General features: G+C 40.0%; 1 protein-coding gene across 3 annotated transcripts; it reads right to left on the bottom strand.

Moving 5' to 3' along the window:
- Positions 1-1,422: 1,422 nt before the first annotated feature.
- On the bottom strand, positions 1,423-20,824 carry pnpla7a (patatin-like phospholipase domain containing 7a). 3 transcript variants are annotated; one of them, XM_084035691.1, is made up of 36 exons: positions 20,730-20,823; positions 20,047-20,104; positions 19,868-19,942; positions 19,275-19,362; positions 19,085-19,167; positions 18,558-18,658; positions 18,319-18,459; positions 18,085-18,244; positions 17,554-17,634; positions 16,841-16,969; positions 16,606-16,686; positions 16,038-16,167; positions 15,862-15,933; positions 15,645-15,721; positions 15,398-15,556; positions 15,140-15,217; positions 14,246-14,451; positions 13,812-13,943; positions 13,498-13,621; positions 12,407-12,520; positions 12,219-12,285; positions 11,962-12,111; positions 11,351-11,414; positions 10,942-11,110; positions 9,512-9,694; positions 9,210-9,328; positions 8,798-8,954; positions 7,764-7,880; positions 7,555-7,624; positions 7,198-7,314; positions 6,914-7,062; positions 6,628-6,780; positions 6,397-6,513; positions 5,286-5,370; positions 4,008-4,123; positions 1,423-3,554 (listed from the first exon to the last, which is right to left on the bottom strand). In XM_084035691.1, the coding sequence occupies exons 2-36, from the start codon at positions 20,101-20,103 to the stop codon at positions 3,429-3,431; spliced, it is 4,047 nt and encodes a 1,348-aa protein (XP_083891817.1). In that variant the 5' UTR covers position 20,104; positions 20,730-20,823; the 3' UTR covers positions 1,423-3,428. The 3 variants fall into 3 exon arrangements, with proteins under 3 accessions (XP_083891817.1, XP_083891818.1, XP_083891819.1); XM_084035692.1 differs by having other exon boundaries at positions 15,398-15,553; XM_084035693.1 differs by lacking the exon at positions 4,008-4,123 and having other exon boundaries at positions 20,730-20,824.
- Positions 20,825-21,082: the final 258 nt, after the last annotated feature.

Here is a 21,082-nt window from a genome sequence, read left to right as displayed (position 1 = left end):
CGTGTCAATCAAAATCTGAGTGTAGTGAGTCCAAAACAGTCATAAAAGGCTTATTCATGGCAGGCAGGTGGTTGAGTGGTTAGAGTGCATGCCATTTACCCATGTCTGCATATATGCAGCAGCCTCAGGTTCGAATCCCGGTTGGAGATCCTTTGATACATGTCACATCCCCCTCTCTCTCCCATGTGAAATGTGCAGAGTTCAACAGCACCACCACGTCACGTCGTAACGGCATTCAGGTAGCTGCGATGACAACTGTCACTGATCTGGGTTCATTAACAGACTGTACTGTCCGTACGTAAACGTCACTCATGTGAGCCCGCTTTTAGTGTATGCTCGACACAGAGACAGCAGGCTACTAGTTTGTAAGCTACTTGGCTCTAGCAGTTCGCGTTAGCGGCTTATAGTCACTCACGTTAAGTTAACGTTAGTAAGCGTGAGCACTCCACGCACGCACACACACGCTTGGACACGCACGCACAGTACGGTATGATAACTCTGCCGGCCCGGGGAGAGAGACATGCATCGGCTCGGCCCACAGTGCTCAGCAGCAGAGAGGTGACGAGACTAGAGCCGAGCTGTATTGTGTAGTGGAGAGGGGCCAACACACGCTATGCGTAATTGCGCACACACGCGCGATCGTCCTCTCAAATGCGGCTGCATCCGGCCCGGTTCAGCAGCATCAATTTTTTTCCAAAAAGTCCTCCCAGTGCGTACTGGATTCCGGCTGGCAGCGCCACTGGGTGTTGTTATATATTCACATTGAAATTCTGACATTGATTTGAGCCCCACCGTCGTATGAGTTAGCCCCACCGTAGTTGAACCAGAAAAAATACTCTGGCGCCGCCACTGACTATACTGACTTTATCACTTATTTCGACATACTATACTATGACTTTTTTTCGACATACTATACTGACTTTATCACTTTTTAAGACATACTATACTATGACTTTTTTTGGACATACTATGATGACTATCACTTTTTAAGACATACTGTAGTATGACTTTTTTCGACAAACTATTCTATCACTTGTTTTTGACAAACTATGCGATTAATTTTTTTAGAAATACTATATTTTGCCACTTTTTTTCCACATACTATAGTATGACATTTCTATAATTTTTTTCCAGACATACTATCACTTTTTTGGACATACTAAATCGTTCACTAAATCACTTTTATCTATTATTTTATAGACCTTTGATCACTTATTTTTGACATACTAAAATCCCTTTTTCAACATAATACTGTTCTTTTTTTTTTACATACTATACTAATACTACTTTTTTCACGTGTATCTATTATTTTATAAAACAAAATAATTACCACATTAAGCAAAGGTGAAATATTAGTTAGTTGTCTCTTTTCTACACCAAACTAGAAAGCCAGTGGCAAATTTTAAAATAAAAGACACAGAATACAACAACAAATAGTGGTTTATTAGTAACAATTGGTTATCAAAAACTATTATTTATCAAATGACATAAATACAGACAAGTAACTGATGTCATACAGTGCAGGCTCACTGGTAAAACATTCATCATTGTACACTAATGCTAAATGAGGGCACGAGTGGTGGGGTGGGGTAATCTAAGGCTTTGTAACGTTAACTTTATGGCACAGTTCCACAAATTACATCAGCCCTTCATCCATTACCATGTCCCATTTAATCAAGTAAAGAAACAATCATTCTGCCAGAAAACATCAATTCATGTGCTCGGTTCTTGGAAACCACCCAACAGTACAAAAAAATACCCACCAGTGCAAACACCATTACCTCATTGGTAAACATTTTCCTAGTTCCACCTTTCTTACACATTCTGTGTTCAGACTCCATTAAAACATAGTGTTCATCACAGGGTTTCTCCTACTGTTTACACATGTAAGGCTGTAGGCACTGTAGCACCAGTATTAGCTGAGATCACAGCTACATACGGCGAGGCTAGCAGGGTGCTCTATCAAGTGGGGAGAAAATAAAATCAGAAAACGTTGCATTGATATTGTAATGTTTAGAGCCTGATGAATTGGCCAGCTGAGAGAACGCAGACAAAAAGTGTCCCACTATTTCAGATTCTCATCAAAGAATGGTTATGCAGTCTTGTTAGGGCGCAGGTGATAAGGCGATTAGGGCTGAAACAATAAGTAAATCAACCAAAAACGAACTACAATAATAAAGGCAAGAAAAATGCCAAATCTTTGATGTTTCCAGTTCCTCAGATGCGAAGCCTTTCGTGAATTTACTTTTTGGACGGTTGATGAGCCATTTAAATATGTCCCCTTGGGCTCTAAGAATGTTGATCCATTTCTCACCTTTTTCCAACATAGAACAAAAGATGAATCTGTTCATTCAAATAAAATAAAGCTCACACATATAAAGAATGTAAATTGGTTGCTGCCCTAGTTGTGGTTGAGGTTTTGTTAAAATAGTTTAGTGTCACACAGACAGGCATGATAAACAAGGTTATATAAAGATTTGTTAGTGTATTTGTGCATTGCATTGCATTTCTTGATTGTCCAGCTGGTGTGGCTTTTACATTAAATTATACTTGGCTTTAATATGAAAATATTTATTTATTAATCATTGTTTCTGAATATATTATGTCTGCAACAAAAATCTGATCATCTAAAGTTGGAAACAAAAAGAAAACCGTGTTACGACATGTTCCTGTGACGAACAGTGTTTTGCATGTCCTGTTTTTAAATTAGTCTTGTGGATGTAGATCATTACATAGACTGAGTGAACAAAACACTAAAGGAATTGAATCTGTATTTGAAAAGAAAAAGGGCAAAATTACCACAAGATCAGAGAAAGAAACAAAGTGTCACCTTTCTTACTTTTCCTCTACTTTCTTGTCTCTTTGATCATATTTGGATGGGTCACATTTATTTATGTTATCTTTTAACGTGTGGCAGAAAAGCACACAGAAAATCAATGGAGCTTGTCAAAACTATATGCATATCTAGATAAAAGAAATGCAAAAAATGTATTTAGTTTAATTGACTCTTCAAATCTAGTTGAAACTCCTTAAATCTGTCTTATAAGTGTATACAGGAATCATAGTTTTCACATTGGTTCATATAATAAATATTTCATGGAAATAGTGTATCCTGACCTCTCCTACCTTCCACTGGACTGTTGTGATTTTGTGATAAATTACAGAAAGAGGACTGTTGAATTTATTAGACTCGCAGCTGTACTTGTAGGAATGCATAGGATTTGCATCTGAGTAAATGTAATACCAGCTGCCTGTATTGCCATTTGTTATATCAGCATCTAACAAGGCCGGGTTAGAGGGGGCAAAATGGTAATTGCATTCACAAGGGCAAGGGACAGGTTTTGAGTCATGTGGGACAGACTGGAGGGTAAAAGACAGGCAGATTTAATTGTGATCACCTTACTGGACAGAGTTCATTCAACCGGTCTTCACTTAATGGACTGTTTGGAAAGGACGTCCCGGTTTGATGGACTGTCGGAGACTGTGGGAGTCTGGGGGTGGCTGCTGGTGAGTGAGGTCGTGTGGTGTCCACGTCTCCCTTCCAGCTCTTCATCCTGTGAATCAAAAGCAAGGTTATGTATCAGTGAAGAGACGAGGAGGTCTTTTTTTTTTTTAGACACAACAGCTTAGTTAAATTAAGCATGGACTGGAATATGTAATAATTTTTGTCCAATTTGGAAAACATTATTTAAGGCTTAACCAAGTTTTGGCCTAATCACCTTATTTCTAACTCAAGGTTATAGCACTACAAGTTCATCAGGCCCTTGCTCTTATCAATAACTAAAGCATGACATTTTAGTTTAATTAATTACTGATCATCTTTTAAAGCATGAATAGGCCTGGTTCCAGAGTGAACTATCTGTCCAATGGCCAACAGGACGATTTTGTCAAAAGAAGTAGTGCTCCCAATAATAGTGAAAATTAGTTTAGAGAAAAAAATAAAGTATAAATGAATCACTGAGCAGAACAGATACTGCATAGTGTCCACCCTTATAAACAATGTTCACCGTGTCAGCAGTCTCCTCCCCTTCTGTGTGCTCTCCGTAGTGATTGTAAAGCTCCGTGTCAGAAAAAGCGCTCTCCACTGCCTCCTCTTCATAGTCAGTGTGGTAGTCTGACTCCTCTGATGAAGGGAAGGAGCGGAGGACAGGAAGCAAAGAAGCACATAGTGGGTGATTTAGTCGGAATACAGGATGTGGAGAAAGCGAGTGTGCAGTTGAAAAGAGTCCCAAAAGCAAAAATGTAAAAACTTGTGAGAACAGACAGACATAGCAGTGTGACAAGTGATGAATGAAAAATAGGTTAGAGATGGAAAGAAGAATGAGAGCCATAGGAGGGAGATATCTGGAAAAAGTCATAGTATAGCATGTTGAAAAAGGTCATAAAAGGTCATAGTATAGCATGTTGAAAAAGGTCATAAAAGGTCATAGTATAGCATGTTGAAAAAGGTCATAGTATAGCATGTTGAAAAAGGTCATAAAAAGTCATAGTATAGCATGTTGAAAAAAGTCATAAAAAGTCATCGTATAGCATGTTGAAAAAAGTCATAAAAAGTCATAGTATAGCATGTTGAAAAAGGTCATAAAAAGTCATCGTATAGCATGTTGAAAAAGGTCATAAAAAGTCATCGTATAGCATGTTGAAAAAAGTCATAAAAAGTCATAGTATAGCATGTTGAAAAAGGTCATAAAAAGTCATAGTATAGCATGTTGAAAAAAGTCATAAAAAGTCATCGTATAGCATGTTGAAAAAGGTCATAAAAAGTCATAGTATAGCATGTTGAAAAAAGTCATAAAAAGTCATAGTATAGCATGTTGAAAAAAGTCATAGTATAGCATGTTGAAAAAAGTCATAGTATAGCATGTTGAAAAAAGTCATAAAAAGTCATAGTATAGCATGTTGAAAAAGGTCATAAAAAGTCATAGTATAGCATGTTGAAAAAGGTCATAAAAAGTCATAGTATAGCATGTTGAAAAAAGTCATAAAAAGTCATCGTATAGCATGTTGAAAAAGGTCATAAAAAGTCATAGTATAGCATGTTGAAAAAGGTCATAAAAAGTAATAGTATAGCATGTTGAAAAAAGTCATAAAAAGTCATAGTATAGCATGTTGAAAAAGGTCATAAAAAGTCATAGTATAGCATGTTGAAAAAGGTCATAAAAAGTCATAGTATAGCATGTTGAAAAGCTTCATAAAAAAAGAGAAAAGTAGTGGCATGCCATCTGACAGACGTTTAAGAAAAGCATGAACATGGGAGTGGTTTAAGTGAGTGAGAGAGGTTTTACCATCCACCACAGCAGGTTTGACGGGCTCGATGCGGGACACAATTTCTGCCAGGTCCGTAAAGGAAGCATTGGGACACGTCACCACCTGAAAGACACACATTTATTATTTAAAAATATATATACATGAAAAATGAAAAAAAACATCATCAATCAGAGAGAGAGTGAGATTATTAAGAGTCGAAATGATATAAAGCATAACAGGAAACGGAGAAATCATGCTGACGTTTTGTGACACGAGTTGATACCATGTGTCACATTTAACAAGTTAATGATAACCGTTTTTTTCTTGCAATCATTAGCATCTTATTCTGGATTATAATGACTATAATTTTTTAGTTAGCTTCAGTGACACACCTCCCACCCCCACGTTTTCACATTTCTGCCTTCTGCTTTTTGTGTTCATTTTGTGCAACATTACTGAGAATACATTATGTAGAATCCATCACAGTAATAGATGCATTATTTCCCGTGAGAGTTGCACCCTACTGTAGCACCTGAAAATAGAAAGGCATTCATTAACTGCAGATGTAGGATAGCTATTATGAAAATGGATTGATTTATAAGACAGTTTTCTAGCATTACAGTTTCAAATCTGCAACCGTCACTGTAGATTCAGGTTCATTTGTTGGCTTGCTTTGGTGCTATTTTCAAAACTCTCTTCATCCTCCCCATGTTTATTTCAGATTGAGGGGGAAATATCTCATCTTTCCTTTTCCTGAGTTGGTTCTTTGTCATTGCTGGGAAACAAACCTGACAAATGTGGTTCTCTGTATTTTAAGAGCGAACTGATGCTTAGTTTTAATGTTATTACTTTAACAGCAATGTAGCCCAAGGGCTAAAACATGAGGCTGCTGACAATAAAGATATAATATGGAAATAATAACAATGCTAGAAACGGTGGTAGATTAATATACATAGACTGAAAATAAGATTAAAGGTCAAACTCAAGAGGATGTAAAGCACTGATATAATGTGTTGATGAGCTAATCAGTTTGGTTGCATTTAAGACTCACTAGTTGGTAGTTACATGTTTTTAAATGGCTTTGATAAACCATGAATGTAAGGTATATCCTACAGTATTTCCATGTGTCCCCAACCCCTCTATTCTTACATTGTTTTTGCTTTGGGTGTTGTGGAACTCCTCCTGTCGGTCTTTCAACATTTTCTCCACGACTCCACTGCGACTCCATACATCAAACACAGTCTTTCCGTGCTGGTATCCCACCTCCTACATTGCAAAAAGGCTCACAGATCAATATTATTTTCTCTACTGATGAAATCATTGAAAGATATGCCAGAATACCTTGCGGGAATGGCTCAGATATGTGGTACTCAAACTTACAGCAATCTCATCAAACTTGCCAAACTCCAGTGTTCGGTATCTGTCGATCGGAGGTCTGATATACTCGCAGTAGTCACTGTTCTTCACAGACTCCAGCTGCCGAACACAGCACACATATGCCAACCGTGTCTGAATCTCTGCCATGTTTAACACCTAAGAGCACAATTGTAGAAATGAGCATATGCGTTACTGAAAAAAACACCCACAACAATATCCTCATTATTATTCATAGGAATTATTTACATCCTTGAGCAGTCTGTGTCTTTCCTTTTAATCAATCCATTACCTTTACTTTCTCAGCTAGGGGGTTGAGGCGTTTCCATAGCAGCCACCAGCCTGAGAGCGAGTCGCCGTAATTAGTGAGGTTGGTTTCATCTCGGCTTCCCACGTCAATAGCTATCACCACTTTGGCCCCCATGGAGCGTGCCACATCAGCTGGGAGAGGAGGAGGAAACGGAAACAAAAGGTGGGACAGGAGAAACAGATCAATCATACATGGGAGTTAAATGAGTGCAACGACCTGATGGAGGCACCGAGAAAAACACTGCCAAGGAAGGTGTGAAGTCAAACCTGGTAGGTTGTTGATGTAGCCTCCGTCCATCAGCAGGTGTCCATCTTTGGGGTCGCAGAGAGGAGGCAGATACCCAGACAGAGACATGCTGGCACGGACATACCGCCACAGTGAACCTCAAAGAGCAAAGAGGCAACTCTTAAGTTTTTATGCCTATTAAGCACTATGTATTTAATTGAAAGCAACCGACCTTAACAGACAAAAATTAGACTTAAAAGTGAGATTAATTAATTCACCAATGAAGACAGTGGTGGCAGAAATCTCAGACCTCTTTTTCCATCATTTGACAATTAAAGCAAACATGAACAAAGATGTTTTTTCTTTTTAAATGAAAAAAGAAACAGAACACGACTTACCATCAGTGTGTACCCTCATGGCGGAGGCAGTGATGTCAGTTGTAATATTGAAATATGGGATCCGAAGGTCCTGCATACATAAAAGGTTACATCCAAACAGATAAATACAATAACATCACATGCATTTGCTTGTCCTGCACCATCTTAATCTGCTGAAATTAATTCATCGTCATCTCCGTGCCTTCTTTTGCAGGTCCTTGGGAACTTACTTCAATCTGTTTGCTCTTGAAGACATTGCTGATGCCAGAGTTGAAGGCGGCACCAGAGAACATGGAAGTGACTGGGTACGTCAAATCCAGAACCTTCTTAAACACTGATGTCATTTCCTGCAGAGAAAATAAAAGCCAAACAAGATGTTTTCCCCAGTAAAAAAAACAAAAGATTCACTAAAAATAATCAAATCTACTGGATTTTGAGTTTTATTTGTACACATTCTTTTCTTATAAATAAAAAATATCTTAAAATGCGTAAATTCACCCCTTTAAAAAAAGGCATCAACATTCAGCAGATCAAACTCTCTTGTTCTGACTTTGCTGGGAAGGACACACTTTGTATTACAGCAGTGACTCTTTTAGTTCGATACTCAGGAGCAGCAACACAGCCAGCTGCTTCTATAGGTAAGATTCAGAGGCAAGGACAGAGCCCGAGGAGGAGGGTCTGGATAAACTATGAGAAGACGAATCATACCACATGTTCAGCCTGTAGACCTACAGACAAATGTCTCAAATCATCATGGATGGTGACAGAGTTATAGACACAAGGAGGAATCTGTGCAACACCAACCCATCTCTTGTGATGGTTTATCAGCACAGCGTACTTAAAAAGGAAGAATAGAGCTCTCAACTGCCTTTTTTTTAAAAATGCTGTTCGAAAGAGTCACCTTCACAAGGACAGACTCACAAGCAGAAAATTGCTTGAAAATATTCCTCACCCAACTGGAGCAAGTGGAGGAGGAGCTGCTAAACTCAGCTTCTCCTCCAAAAAACAGAATGTCTACTTAACCAACCTACTTCAATAATTTGTTTGTCACGATTATTTGGCTTAATTCTAGACATAATTACAAATACGCCTGTGAGGGAGAAAACCCTCAGGTTAGGTCGTCTGTCCAGGTTCTGCATTAAGCAGACCGTGGTTTATATTTAAGCAAATTCAATATAGGTTAAAAAGTTTAAATGCCTACATACTATAAAGCACACATTGTGGTTTATTACAAGACTAGTGTCCCATCTGTATTGACTCTCACCATCGCCCATTCTCTGGCCCTCATCCTCATGCGGCTGTGGCTACGATCCTCAGCATATAGTGCCCCCATCAGGGAACCAATAGAGGTGCCACCAATGAGGTCCACTGGGATGCCAGCCTCGCAGAGAGCTCGCATTACCCCCACCTGGGAACAGCCCCTGAAGGGAGGGTGGAGAAAGAAACATGGAAAGACAAAGAGAAAAGATAACCTATTAAACCAGACCCAGATATACCCAGTCAGCAGAGAGAATAAACCAAAAAGCTTTGGAATTATAGTCTGAGGCTCGGACAATTATACAATTAATTAAGCCCAGAAGAGGTGTCATTTCAAATGTTAAAAATAAAGTTAATGTCCTCGATTACAGTATATTATGACATGAACTTCAGACAGACAGACAGTGGGTTGGTGTTACCTGGCCCCTCCTCCTCCCAGGACAAGAGCAATAGCATTGCCTGTGAGGATTCGAGCCAAGCGGGAGAAGTCTGAGTGACGGTCTGCTGGCTTTTCGAGCACACGTTGATACAGCTCCAACTGAAAAACAGGGAAATTACTCCATTAAAAGTAGAGAGCTGAATGGATGAGAGAAAATACCTAGCTGTTGAATAAGAAAGAAAAGATTATGAAAAAGTACTAAATTAGGAACTAAGAAGGGAACAGCCAAAAGGGACACAAGTGTTTTGATCTGCAGATGAGAAATGAGAAACTACATCCTACCAGTTTTGGCAGGCTCCTCTTGGAGAAGACCCTTCGGGGACAAGAGAGGTGGAGGTGTCTGGAGATCCAGCTTCGCATGTTGAGCCAGTCCACAGTTCCTTTGGGCGGAGGGCCGTCTTCTCTGTGCAACAGCACCAGCTGCTTCTGGGCACGCACGGCACTTCCTTCCAACATACGCTCTAGCTGGAGGGAAGACACACGGCACAGATGTTTTGGAACATTTTATTCTCCTCGCTTCCTTCAGAGCGGCTCCTATAGCTATCCTAGTTTTTAGGGTCAGTCCAGAAAAATACTGCAGACTACAGTACAGAGTTTGAGTGGGCACAGCATCAGCATGTGTACAGATTCAATTCCAGTTAGATTCTTCTTTTGGAATATAATCTTACACGTGAACAGCTACACCTTCATTGTGGGTAGCAGGCTGGGAAATGAACAGAATGGGAAATTATTTGAGATGGATTTTAAATGGCATCTTAACGTATTCCAGTCACGTTTCGTTCAAGTGCAACTTCCCCGTTAAGGCAATTTTTCAATTTCTTTAAAAAAAAAAGCTAAATAGTCTGAGAGGAAAATCAGATCCGTTACTTAGTGAGCAGGCCCACTGCTAAAGCTTTAGTGTGTGTGTGTTCAATGTGAGAAGGTGTGCCTTGAAAGATAAAAAGCAACCCCGAGCTATGACTCATTCTGAGCAAATATTGATCCATCTTTCACACCATCTCCTGTTGAATGGGGATGCATTCCTTACTTTTCTCTGTGTCAATTTTCCCTTAGAAGGCAATTACATCCCCTTCATCAGCCAGATGGCCAGACTTACCCTCGAACCCCACCTTTCTATAACAACATCCACTCTTTGCTCATTCTGCCAATATGCCCGAGGGTCAGATGCAAACCTTTCAAAGCCGGTGCGACCATTAAGTTGGGTAACCCTTGGGTATAACTATGATTCAAGAGCATGATAAGCACTCACCCTAATGCCAAATCAGAAAGAGACCTGTTAATAGTAAGTGGTGTGATGATTTCTCTGGAGAGAAAAAAAATCCGTAGAAAGGCGAGAGAATGTATAGTCAGCTGTAACACGGACCCTTAATGTTTATAATTTACCTCCAGCATTTTCAAGAGGTTCAGTTCCAGAAAACAAAACCCATCTTGTGCTCTTATTAGTCAACAAAGCAATATATTGACAGCTTTTTTAAGAGTAGTAGAAGGATGGGTCTAAACCAACAACGAACAGATTCTAAAGAGAATTCTTGTCTGTGTATCCAAAGCCTGATATCGTTTATCCTTTTGTGTCATCGTCCTCCACTCTGGTACTAAAACAATAACACAAATACACGACATATTTTAGAACAAACTAATGTTAAGCAACCCTACACCTATCACACAAAAATCCGGATTCTCCTCTGACCTGTAACCCACTCCTAACACCTTACCTCCCCGACGACAGGGTCCTGCTCTCCTAGTCCCACAATAATGATGCAGTCGGCCTGACGGATGCACCGCTGTGTCCACGGGGTCAACGTGTAGTCCGTCTGGTAAAGAACTATGCGATGGAGGTCTTCTTGTTGGCCCAGCCAGCTGGACAGGCGATACTCATGGACACTGAAAACAAAAGGAGTCCATTAATGAGGGCCACTGCCGCCTAGCTGGCAGCACACAGTAGATCCATTTTCCGGTTGGGCCAATAAAGATATATACTTAAAATGAATTTAATGAGTGAATCAGAAAGATGGAGAGCCCAAGGAAATGATTAAATAGGCCAACAAGTAGTATGAGTCATTGTATGAGTACTTGAGGGGTGCTGAAGAGAATGCAAAATTCATGAAAAGCCACAAAACATACCTGTCTAGCGCTGCAGCTCCAAGGCGCTGTTTGATAATATCGCTGGTTAGCAGAAGAGTGGGACCTGTATCAAAGCAGTTGAAGTCAATATGTCTGCTCGAAGCACGTGCTTTTAATTCAAAATAATACAAACAAGGGCGTTGGCTGCACTGGGAGCATAGATAATATATAAAAACACAAAAAAAACAGGCCTGTCTCCCCTAAAGCTTTACGGTAAATAGTCTGGTTGAAATACAAAACAATTATTTAATTCAATAAGAATTGACCCTGGTTATCTTAATTAACCCAAAGCACACACACAGCAAAGGAAGGGAGCTGTCCTGAAGGTACCATTCAGCCTCATATTAAGGAGCTGAGTAAACAGGACCACTAGAACCCCTCTCCAGGGGAAGCGGTACAGCAATTACATCGTAGCAGGGAGGAAACCTATTACAAGATTACAAGATACACATCACACCTATGCTGTGAGCCTGCCTCAGACAGTAGCAGTAGGGGGGCCAGATGTTAACAAAGACCACATGAAAGGTCCTCGACCCCAAGCTCTGACCTCTCTGTGGGTGATGGCATTAAAACATAAAGGAACATTCTAAGCCCCTGCGTTCTCTTCTTACCTATTGCCAAGAGCGCATGCTGCAACTCCAGGGTGAAAGTAGTGAGAGGTACTTCTTCTGATACAGGCAGGACGGTCACAGTGGAGAGGTTGGAGGCCTGGTTGCCTGCATCCCACTTACTGCCAGGAGTGTGGAGGGCCAAACTGCGAGCTGGGGGACATAAATACATACTAGTTAAACCTCCGCTTCACCGGCGAGTAGAGATTTAAACCAAAACCAATTGGGCAACGCGAAGTGCACATGTAGACTGTACACACTTGTTAGAGGACCATTGACCTGCTGGAGGATCTTCTGTCCCAGTAGGTGGATCAACCTGGTGACAACCTGATTAAGAGAATCTATGTTACTCTTGAGACAGTTTCCTCAACATGTATATAGCAATGCTTTCAAATGGAATTTGTAGTAAGTCAATATTTGACATCCAAAATGTTGAGTTTCACCCTACCTGTGGGAACTTCCTCTTAATGGAGCTGAGAGCTCCTTCCGGTAGCTTGGCCAGCTCAGAGTCTCGTACAGCGTGCACAGTGGTGGCTCTGTTCTGACGGGTCAGGGCCTCCACCTGCAAAGAAAAAGAGGAAACATCACATCGTTTACTTGGTCAGAAGAAATGTCCGTCATGAGTAAAACGATACTCACAATTATTTATAAACATTAAATAATGTATTAATAAATAAATCTTCACTTCAAGATACAGATACTTTGGGGAATACACTGTTTACATAAATGAAAGTATGTCATTTGAGTTTTAAATCATGTTTTAAGTTTGACTATTAGTCCACGACTGCTTATTCCAAGAGTTTCAGAATGATCAACAACTTTAAAAAAAGAGCTATAAATAAGATCTCTCCATCTCGTCATTCAGAGTCGACGTCAACACAGCCGTGCTTAATATGTCTCAAGCTGGCAGCCAACTTTAGAACAATCTCATTCCCACCATCGCAGGAGCTGCAACAGCTTCCCTCCTCCAGGTACCAGTAACCATAGCATCCATCAACCCAGCTATTATTAGAAGCATCGTGGCATCGAGATCAGCCACACCAGCCAATGGGAAAGTGAGGGAAGTGTAACAAAGTGACTTTGCATAGTTTATCACAAAGAAAGCACAAACAGTCCTGGCATTAGTATCCACTTTTAGACACAAAGTAACACATATGGTCACATTTCATGTTCTGGTAAATATATTGATATAGATACAGAAGATACATTTCAAATCAGGTGAGAAAGGACGATACTAAAAACAAGACTGCAGTGTGCACACCCACACTTCATCCAACAGGCTATTATTATAGTTTATGCTGGTTCAAACTCTAAATATGTTTGAAGTCCCAAGAGTCAACGAGTGGGTTAGACCCTGAGTGTTTACTTCATGACGTATGCTGAATACATGAATAGAACTAGATGTGACCTGTACTGTATGGATAATAAAGATTCAGTATTATGTTGTCGCTATTTTTGTTTAAATTCAGATGACTTGAAGCTATTCATGGTCTTCAACTACCCACCATCTGTCTTCCCTCTCACCATCTTGGTCCTTACCACTCCAATCAGGTCACCACGTCCGTACTCTCCGATGAGTTCCTTCTTTCCATCTTCCTTCATGATGACAGAGCGCAGTCGACCACTCAGCACTATAAAAGTACTGTCTGATTTCTCTCCTTGCCTGAAAATAATACTGATAACTTCAATTCACTGCAAAATGCAAACATCTGAACCAAAACCTCCATTGTTGACTTGTTTGGAATAGATTTCAAGTGTTTTTTACTACGCTCACGTGAATGTATTAAAACAAAGATGACCTTGTTTTCTGAAGACCATTTTGCAAAAGATATACAAGGTTATCAGTAGGATACCTGTAGACGGCCCTGCCGGCTTCCACAGCCATCCAGTCAAGAGCAAAGTCTATCTGTCTGACAAAAGACGACATCCTCCTCACCACTGTGTGAGCAACATTCAGCACTACCTTTGGCTCCACCCGCATTATCCTGAGGGAGAGACGAACACATTCTTTTTTTCAAAAACATCGCTTTGTTAAACATTTTGTGCAACAGTGAACACTGCACTTATACATTGAAAAATCCCCTTTGTTTCTCCAACTTCTTAGTAAATTCATTTTGTTTTTATATTTTAAAAAAAAGGCATCAAATAAAAGGTACTACAACTTATAGCTGTCATACAGTTGAACTTCACTGTAGTTATTACTCTCTGCCTTTGTACAGCAGTAAGACTACATATCTTGCATATTTCTGCATGGATGGGTGTGTGCAGAAGTGTCCATGTGACTGACTCATAGAAGTGGGTTTTGGAAATGGAGAGGAAGCTGCAGTCTCGCTGGGCTCGAACAGTGAATATGAGGGGCTCTCCAGTCAGGACAGCAAGTTGACCGACAAGCTCTCCGGGGTGCGTCACAAACAGACGCGTCTCTTCTTCGCGGTCAATCATCCGCTGGTAAACATGGAGGAGGCCAGAGATCACAAATTGGATGCTCACTTCCTAAAGCAACGAGAGGAGAGGAGAGCACAAGTTTGACAGTCTGAAGGTGAATGCCATTCAGGTGTGGTCATGGGACACATTGATTAGTTGTCAAAAAATGATCTTCAGATTAACTATTAGAGCATTAGTTAATTAATATTGAGAATTTTACTTATGTATGTAAAACAACATGGTAAACTAAACACCTGTTAATCTTGATGCAACACATTTTTGTATATTGCACTAGAACAAATCTTACATGACATTAGAAGTCATCAGAAAAGCACGTTCAGCTAAACAGACCATATGGTCTTAATCTTGAATAGAAGAGATTAAAAATGTATTCCCTTTATTTGTGTGGTTCAGATCGACATTTCTCCTACAGAGAGCCTGAGGTCGCTTGGAGGGTTCAAATTATGTTTTACAACACAGTTTTGGAAAATGCTGACAAATTAAGTGTAACAGAAGGAGGGAGACAGGAGCTGCATTTGACAAAACTTGAATACTGTGCTGGAATACAACAAATTAATGAAATTAAAAGTGTTTTGCTGATGGGCCCACAGAGCAGGTTTAACACATTAAGAACCACAGCAATGCCTCTAGACCCTTGATAGCTAACACAAAACACACAAGAGTCAAACTGTAAAACCCATAAATTAATCTCCAATTTCATGGAAGTTATAACTGCTTTTTAAATTGTTGTTCGAACCTGGTCTCCCTGACGAGCCACCACAGAACCAGCTTTGACTTGATGGAGTGTCACTCTGCCCTCAAGCAGACTAGGGTCCTGCAACAGAGACAAAACACAGAGTAACTGCCTTTATGCATCATCATAAAAGAGCCAGGGCGCTCACAATATAATTAATTTTCCCATAAAAAGTTTCCACATTGCACAATGCATGCAAAATTAGTTAATTATATATAAAAAAAAGTCAGTTGATTTGATTTTCTGGGATCAACCTGTCACCTGCAGCTGGATTATTCCCAGAAGGTCCTTCTTAGCAGCCTGGAGGATTGTGCAACTTTTACTGAGGTGGATGACATCAGACTGCCCCCCACTGTCTGTGTAGTGAAACACTTCAGAGGGTGTGTGCTGCATCGTCACAGTCTTCTTCAGACTGGACTGCTAAAATGGGCATAAGAGAATGATGAAGAACAATAAGACTAGCAGCAGCATGAGCTGTAGTGTATGCTGGGTAGCAGGAGAGTCTTACTTTGTGAGTGACAGGACTGGATGGAGCCTCATCTATAGTGACTCGAGCTCGTTCACAAGCCATGTTCAGGTCAATACCTGCAACTCGGGACAAAGGACGAGGATTAGGAGTTTCAGTATGATGGTATATGTGTGTGTCCTTGTTTTCAGATCAGTGACTGCAGGAAATTAGTAGAGACATATGCCAGTGATCGCTTATGTCCAAGTCAGTGGCCCACCTGCACAGTCGGTGGGCATCGAGATGGATCGTGGCTTCCTGTAGCTATTTGGAGGACTGTCCTTTACACCATCTGCATATTAGAAAGTGCCAGCATAGGATCAGTCTCAATTCAACATAAAGTACCATATCAAAAGTGTGTTCAGTGTTGTTTTCCATTATATGCGAGTGCGTGACCTGTCTCTGTGGGGCTCTCCGCAGCCCCAGCAGGTAACTCCTCCTGGAAGTTCAGACGACGAGTCGGCTTCCCAGAAGTCACCTCTCCTATCACGCCGTTTACATTGGATAAGAGCACCGCCTGGCTCTCCTGTCAGTTAGACAACAAAATAAATAACAGTCCACGTTTCAGTTAGTCACAACTAAAGTAACATCTTGGTAAATAAAAAAAACATTTACGTTTTATGTCTTTTTATGCATAATAGATTTGTAGCACAAGATAATTAACACTTTGAGATCCAAGACTGGGTCCACCATCATACAACACCATAGTCTAAGGTTTAAAGGTTTTTTCTGTGGTGGGGATTAAATCATTTTTACAAATTTTCACTGAGCTTTATGAAGGATTGAGTTATGCTATACTGTGCTTAACGTTGTGACAAATTAGCTTGCCTGTGTGTATGTGTCTTACTGTGCTCGTTTATGTACTGATTTACACACACGTTTAGGTATTCAATGTGAGCCTCTCTGCATGACTGGGTGTGTACACACACACACAAATATGTAAACCAATTAATTCCCCTCCTACCGGATTGAAGAGCTCAGTGGTTAGGCCCAGATAGTTATGTAATGCCAAGAAGGTGACTCTTTGGAGGCGCACCATGATTATCTGCAAAACACACAAAATTAAACACAGAGATAAACAGAGCAGAACATGTTGTAATTACAGCCACATTTGATCATGTTTTATTTTCCAATGTGTTCAAGACAAAACAGGAAAAGACAAAAACGATACTGTGGATTTATCGTTAAACATCCGTTACCTGAATGACACGAATAAGTGTCTCTGGGTATTTCTTAAACACAGACTCGAAGGACGATGCAGGTAAACGTAAGATGGTGGAGCGAGTTGCAGCCCTTGCACATACAGTCTTATATGGAGCTGGATAACCCTGGTAAAGGCAGGACAAAAAGGTAAGAAAAGAATATAACAAAGACCGTCAGGGCGATTACTAAACCCTCAAATACATCTTTGACTACATTGTTGTAGCCACCTACTGAGAACTTAACAACATAAACTTAGTAGGATACAGATAACTTATCATTGGTAGCATTTATATGATTAGTGATCAAAGTTTCTATTTCTGACCAGTTTTTCCCAGGCTGTACTTTTCGATTTCAGTGTTTGTAGTGAACATTAACAAAATAATTGAATCAGAATTTTCATAAAACTTGACTATCATAAGAACACTAAAAGGATGCAGCTTTGATTAAAGCTATTTCAGAGTATGACAACATATGAAGTAGAAACAAAACAAATCACACCACTAGGGGAAAAAAATAAAACAGTATTTGACTTGACACACAGGGATGGGGGTGTAACGGCAAAACAAATTGAGTTGAACAAGAAGTACAAAAACAATTGCCTCCAAGAGAGAAGCTGGAGACAGGACAAAGAACTGAAACAAATCAGAGAGCAAAAGACGACAGAAGCAGAGAAGTTAGTTAAGTGCAGTTGGAGAAATAAGGAGCTCACAGTGATGATGTCAAGAATACTGAGCAAGCTGTGGACGCTGTCTCCTGGCAGCACGTCCTTCACCACTGGTTCTGTACCATCCTAAAAAGAGGAAATTCTTTATTCAAACTTTAACGTTACATATATATTTCACCTTTCAAACCAATCTGAAGGATGCCAGTGGGATTCTGCCCTCTGCTGTTCATATTTTTCAAGACCTATGCACATGAAGGTTGTGTAACCCATTGAAACAGCCATAACGCAGAGTAAAGTATGCTTATGACCTTGCTTCACACATGAAATACCACATGTGTTACTGGCACCATCTCTGTTTACCAGTTTTAGCATTATGTATATACAACAAAAATAAGACAGCATGGGATTAAACAGCTATATATATATAATATTAATGCTTCCCTACTGTATAAATAACAATGGATTAAATCTCTCTGCGTTATATGATAGGTAAGTTACTCATGAATTCATACAGAACTAATATATACAACCAAACAAAGATTTTCTGAAAAGAAACTTGAAATGCTATCCACATACATTCTCCTGGATGCAGAGCTCCAGTCGTCCATCCTGGACAACGAAGATGCTATCGTCGTCGTCTCCTGGCCTGAAAAGACTTTCGCCCTCTTGCATTTCGATAAGCACCATGTGGCGACACAGCTCTAGGAACAGGGGCTTCTCAAAATGACCCAAGACCCTACAACAGAACACGAACATTGTGAAAAAAATGCGAGAGGCTAAATCTGTAGGTAAAGTCGTATATTTGTCTACCTGACATTCTTCAGCATATAGAGGACCTCGGAGGGCAGGTTTGAGCTCTGCACATCAAACTCTGTTAGGTCAGCCTCCAGCAGGGAGGGAGGAGGTTCTTTGGGCTGCAGGGTGGGAGGATCTTTACGGATCCTCAGAATTCTGATGACAGGCACAAAAATCAATCAATCGGCTCAACAATGCCACAACAAATCAGAAGATTTTTCACTTGCACACAGAAAAATATCAATAGAGCATACTTGCGAGCTATGCTGAGAACTTTGGTTCTTTTGCGTATTCGCTGTGGTTGCTTTGTTACTGAGGTAGAGGTGGAAGGAGGAATCGAGGACAGGGTCTGGACCTTCGAAAGAAAATGTCAAATTGTAATGTTTGCAGTTTGTTAACTACAGACAGAAACATATTTATAAATGACACAGGTGTAGACAATATAGATTAATAGATTTAAAATGTAGGGAGTTAATATTACTAAGCTCAATGCATGATTCATTTTCATCTTATTGTATCAGAGTGAATTACAATGAAGAGCTACCGGAGCCTTATTGTTTATATTGCCAGTAGAGTAGGTTTCATGAAGTGGTGCAACACGATAGGAACAGTCAAGTCTTTGGGGAAAAGTATTACATTTAGTTGGATTCAGGGAAAATGTAGAAATCAGAAAGCATAAATACATTTTAACACTATTTACAGCATGTATAGGACTAGGGGGATGAGTCTACCACACTGTAAATATCTGCGTATAAGTGCAAGACAGAAGTGTAAATAGAACCTTTCGCATTATCTTCCTCCCATAGAAGAGCACTTTATCTCGTTTTCTGAAGCGATAATGAGGTACACCAGGCTGTTGTTCACCTGGTGGTAGAATCCAAAATACTCTTATTATTAGGTGCAGACAAAAATATGTATTATAGCATTAATAAGTATGAAGAGGATTCAATCTGAAACGCTGGGTGACTCACGGGCAAGCTTGAATCTCCTGTAAAGGAAGAGCACTACGATCCCAATCAGCGAGACTGCCACTGCAGCGCCGATAAGAACACCTGTGAGCTAGAAAACAGACAAGAGTATTTTAACAATCGTACAGACACATGAGAAGGCATTGTAGTGTAGGTTCCCGCGGAATAGGACATTTCACTAATTGGATTATTAAAAAGTATGCAGTACTGCAGTAAGCAGTAAACACCCTAGATTTGAGTGTGCTGTTGTACAATATTGTCCCACAATGTAATTCCCAAAAAATAAGAGGCGGAGCTGATAAATAATAGGAAAATAGTGTATAGCAGTGAAACAACACTGGCAATATTATTCCATAGTCATGGTTTTCTAATGCAAAAAATGATTGATTTCTTGTACAGTCACTGAAAATTACATTATATTATGCACATTTGTTTATATTACACACTGAAAACAAACAGTATGCTGCGTGGTCTTGGGTCATAACACAAGTTATTTGCTTTGCAAACATGAGTTATGCAGGCAGACTCAAACTTAGGGCAGTGCTCTACTGCTTGTTGAAAGCACAGGATGTAGCAAAGGATTCTTATTTTCATACCATGGTGGTCTGCATCCTTTCCTCCACAAACTGTTGCAGTCGTGCTCTGATGTCATTCTTTCTGTTCAGTAATACCTAAAATATAACTTAGGTTAGCACATAAATCAAATTACACAGTGCATATTTTTCAGAAAAGGTCACCACATGCCAGTTATATTAAAAGAAATAGTGGTGCTTACTGAACTAGTCCTTATCCATTTGCAGAATTCTCCATCATCCTCTCCATGGCAGTCCATCCTGTAATCAGAATCATAAACAGGTTTAATACAAAGTAAGTCTCAATTTGCCTTGGTGCATAAATATAAGCATAGTAGAGAAAATATATGACAGCTGGTTACTACAAAATAATCAAATAAACACAATACTGGCAATACAAAGTACAATAGTACAATAATGCTAATTGACGTTACCCCTGCAAGACATTGCACGTGTAACGTTCATTAGACATTAGCAGACAATAGCAGCGGATTTGAATAAGGAACTATGTTTCGTGGAACACATTGTTCGGGGGGTTGGGGAGAAAAAAGGGGAAAGAGGAACATTGTTGTGAACGAGAGGCGTGTTCCGTCAGCTACCCTCATCATCTGGCTTCGTGTCTACATTTTAATACGACTTCATGACATAACACGTAAACGACAAGCTACTATAATAAGCTCGCTACAGACTTTGCCGGATGATATTAATTTGAAGTGGTTGCAGTCTCATCCATGGTATCAACTTTAGCTATAGCTTGACGTTAGCTAAAACAACACTAGCTAGCGGCTGGCAGGTTAACGGTACCCGTCTTTGCCAGTCATTTTAATAAGCAGAGTCACATCTAAACATTATGAAATCCTCATTAGACAGAAATCACTAGGCTTACTTTTCGAAGATGTCTGGTGTACTGCGTCAAGGTGGCAACATCGCCAAACAGACGATGGAACAAGTTAGCAGGTTAGCTAACAAAGTTTTCTGTATGCTGGATGTCACTTGCTTAGCCCCGCCCACGAGTGTACGTCCACCAATAGCGTCTCAATGTTGGCTGTTGCTTTGGTGTCGTTCAAGGCACTTGTCCAATCAGAGACGGAGCTGGCACGCCCCAGTCTTCCTCTTCACAACACAACGAGCATAAAACTCAAGCATCTCGTATCAAAGGTCATACCACTGGTACAACTGTGTGTAAAAACATTTTAACAAAAGGGATATTCCCATTTTATACTACTTTATATGTACTTC

The sequence above is a fragment of the Eutrigla gurnardus genome (assembly GCF_963514095.1).
Source record: "Eutrigla gurnardus genome assembly, chromosome: 19".
Lineage (NCBI taxonomy): Eukaryota > Metazoa > Chordata > Actinopteri > Perciformes > Triglidae > Eutrigla > Eutrigla gurnardus.
Note: the sequence above shows the minus strand (reverse complement) of the source record. Positions and strands in the feature narration are given on the sequence as shown.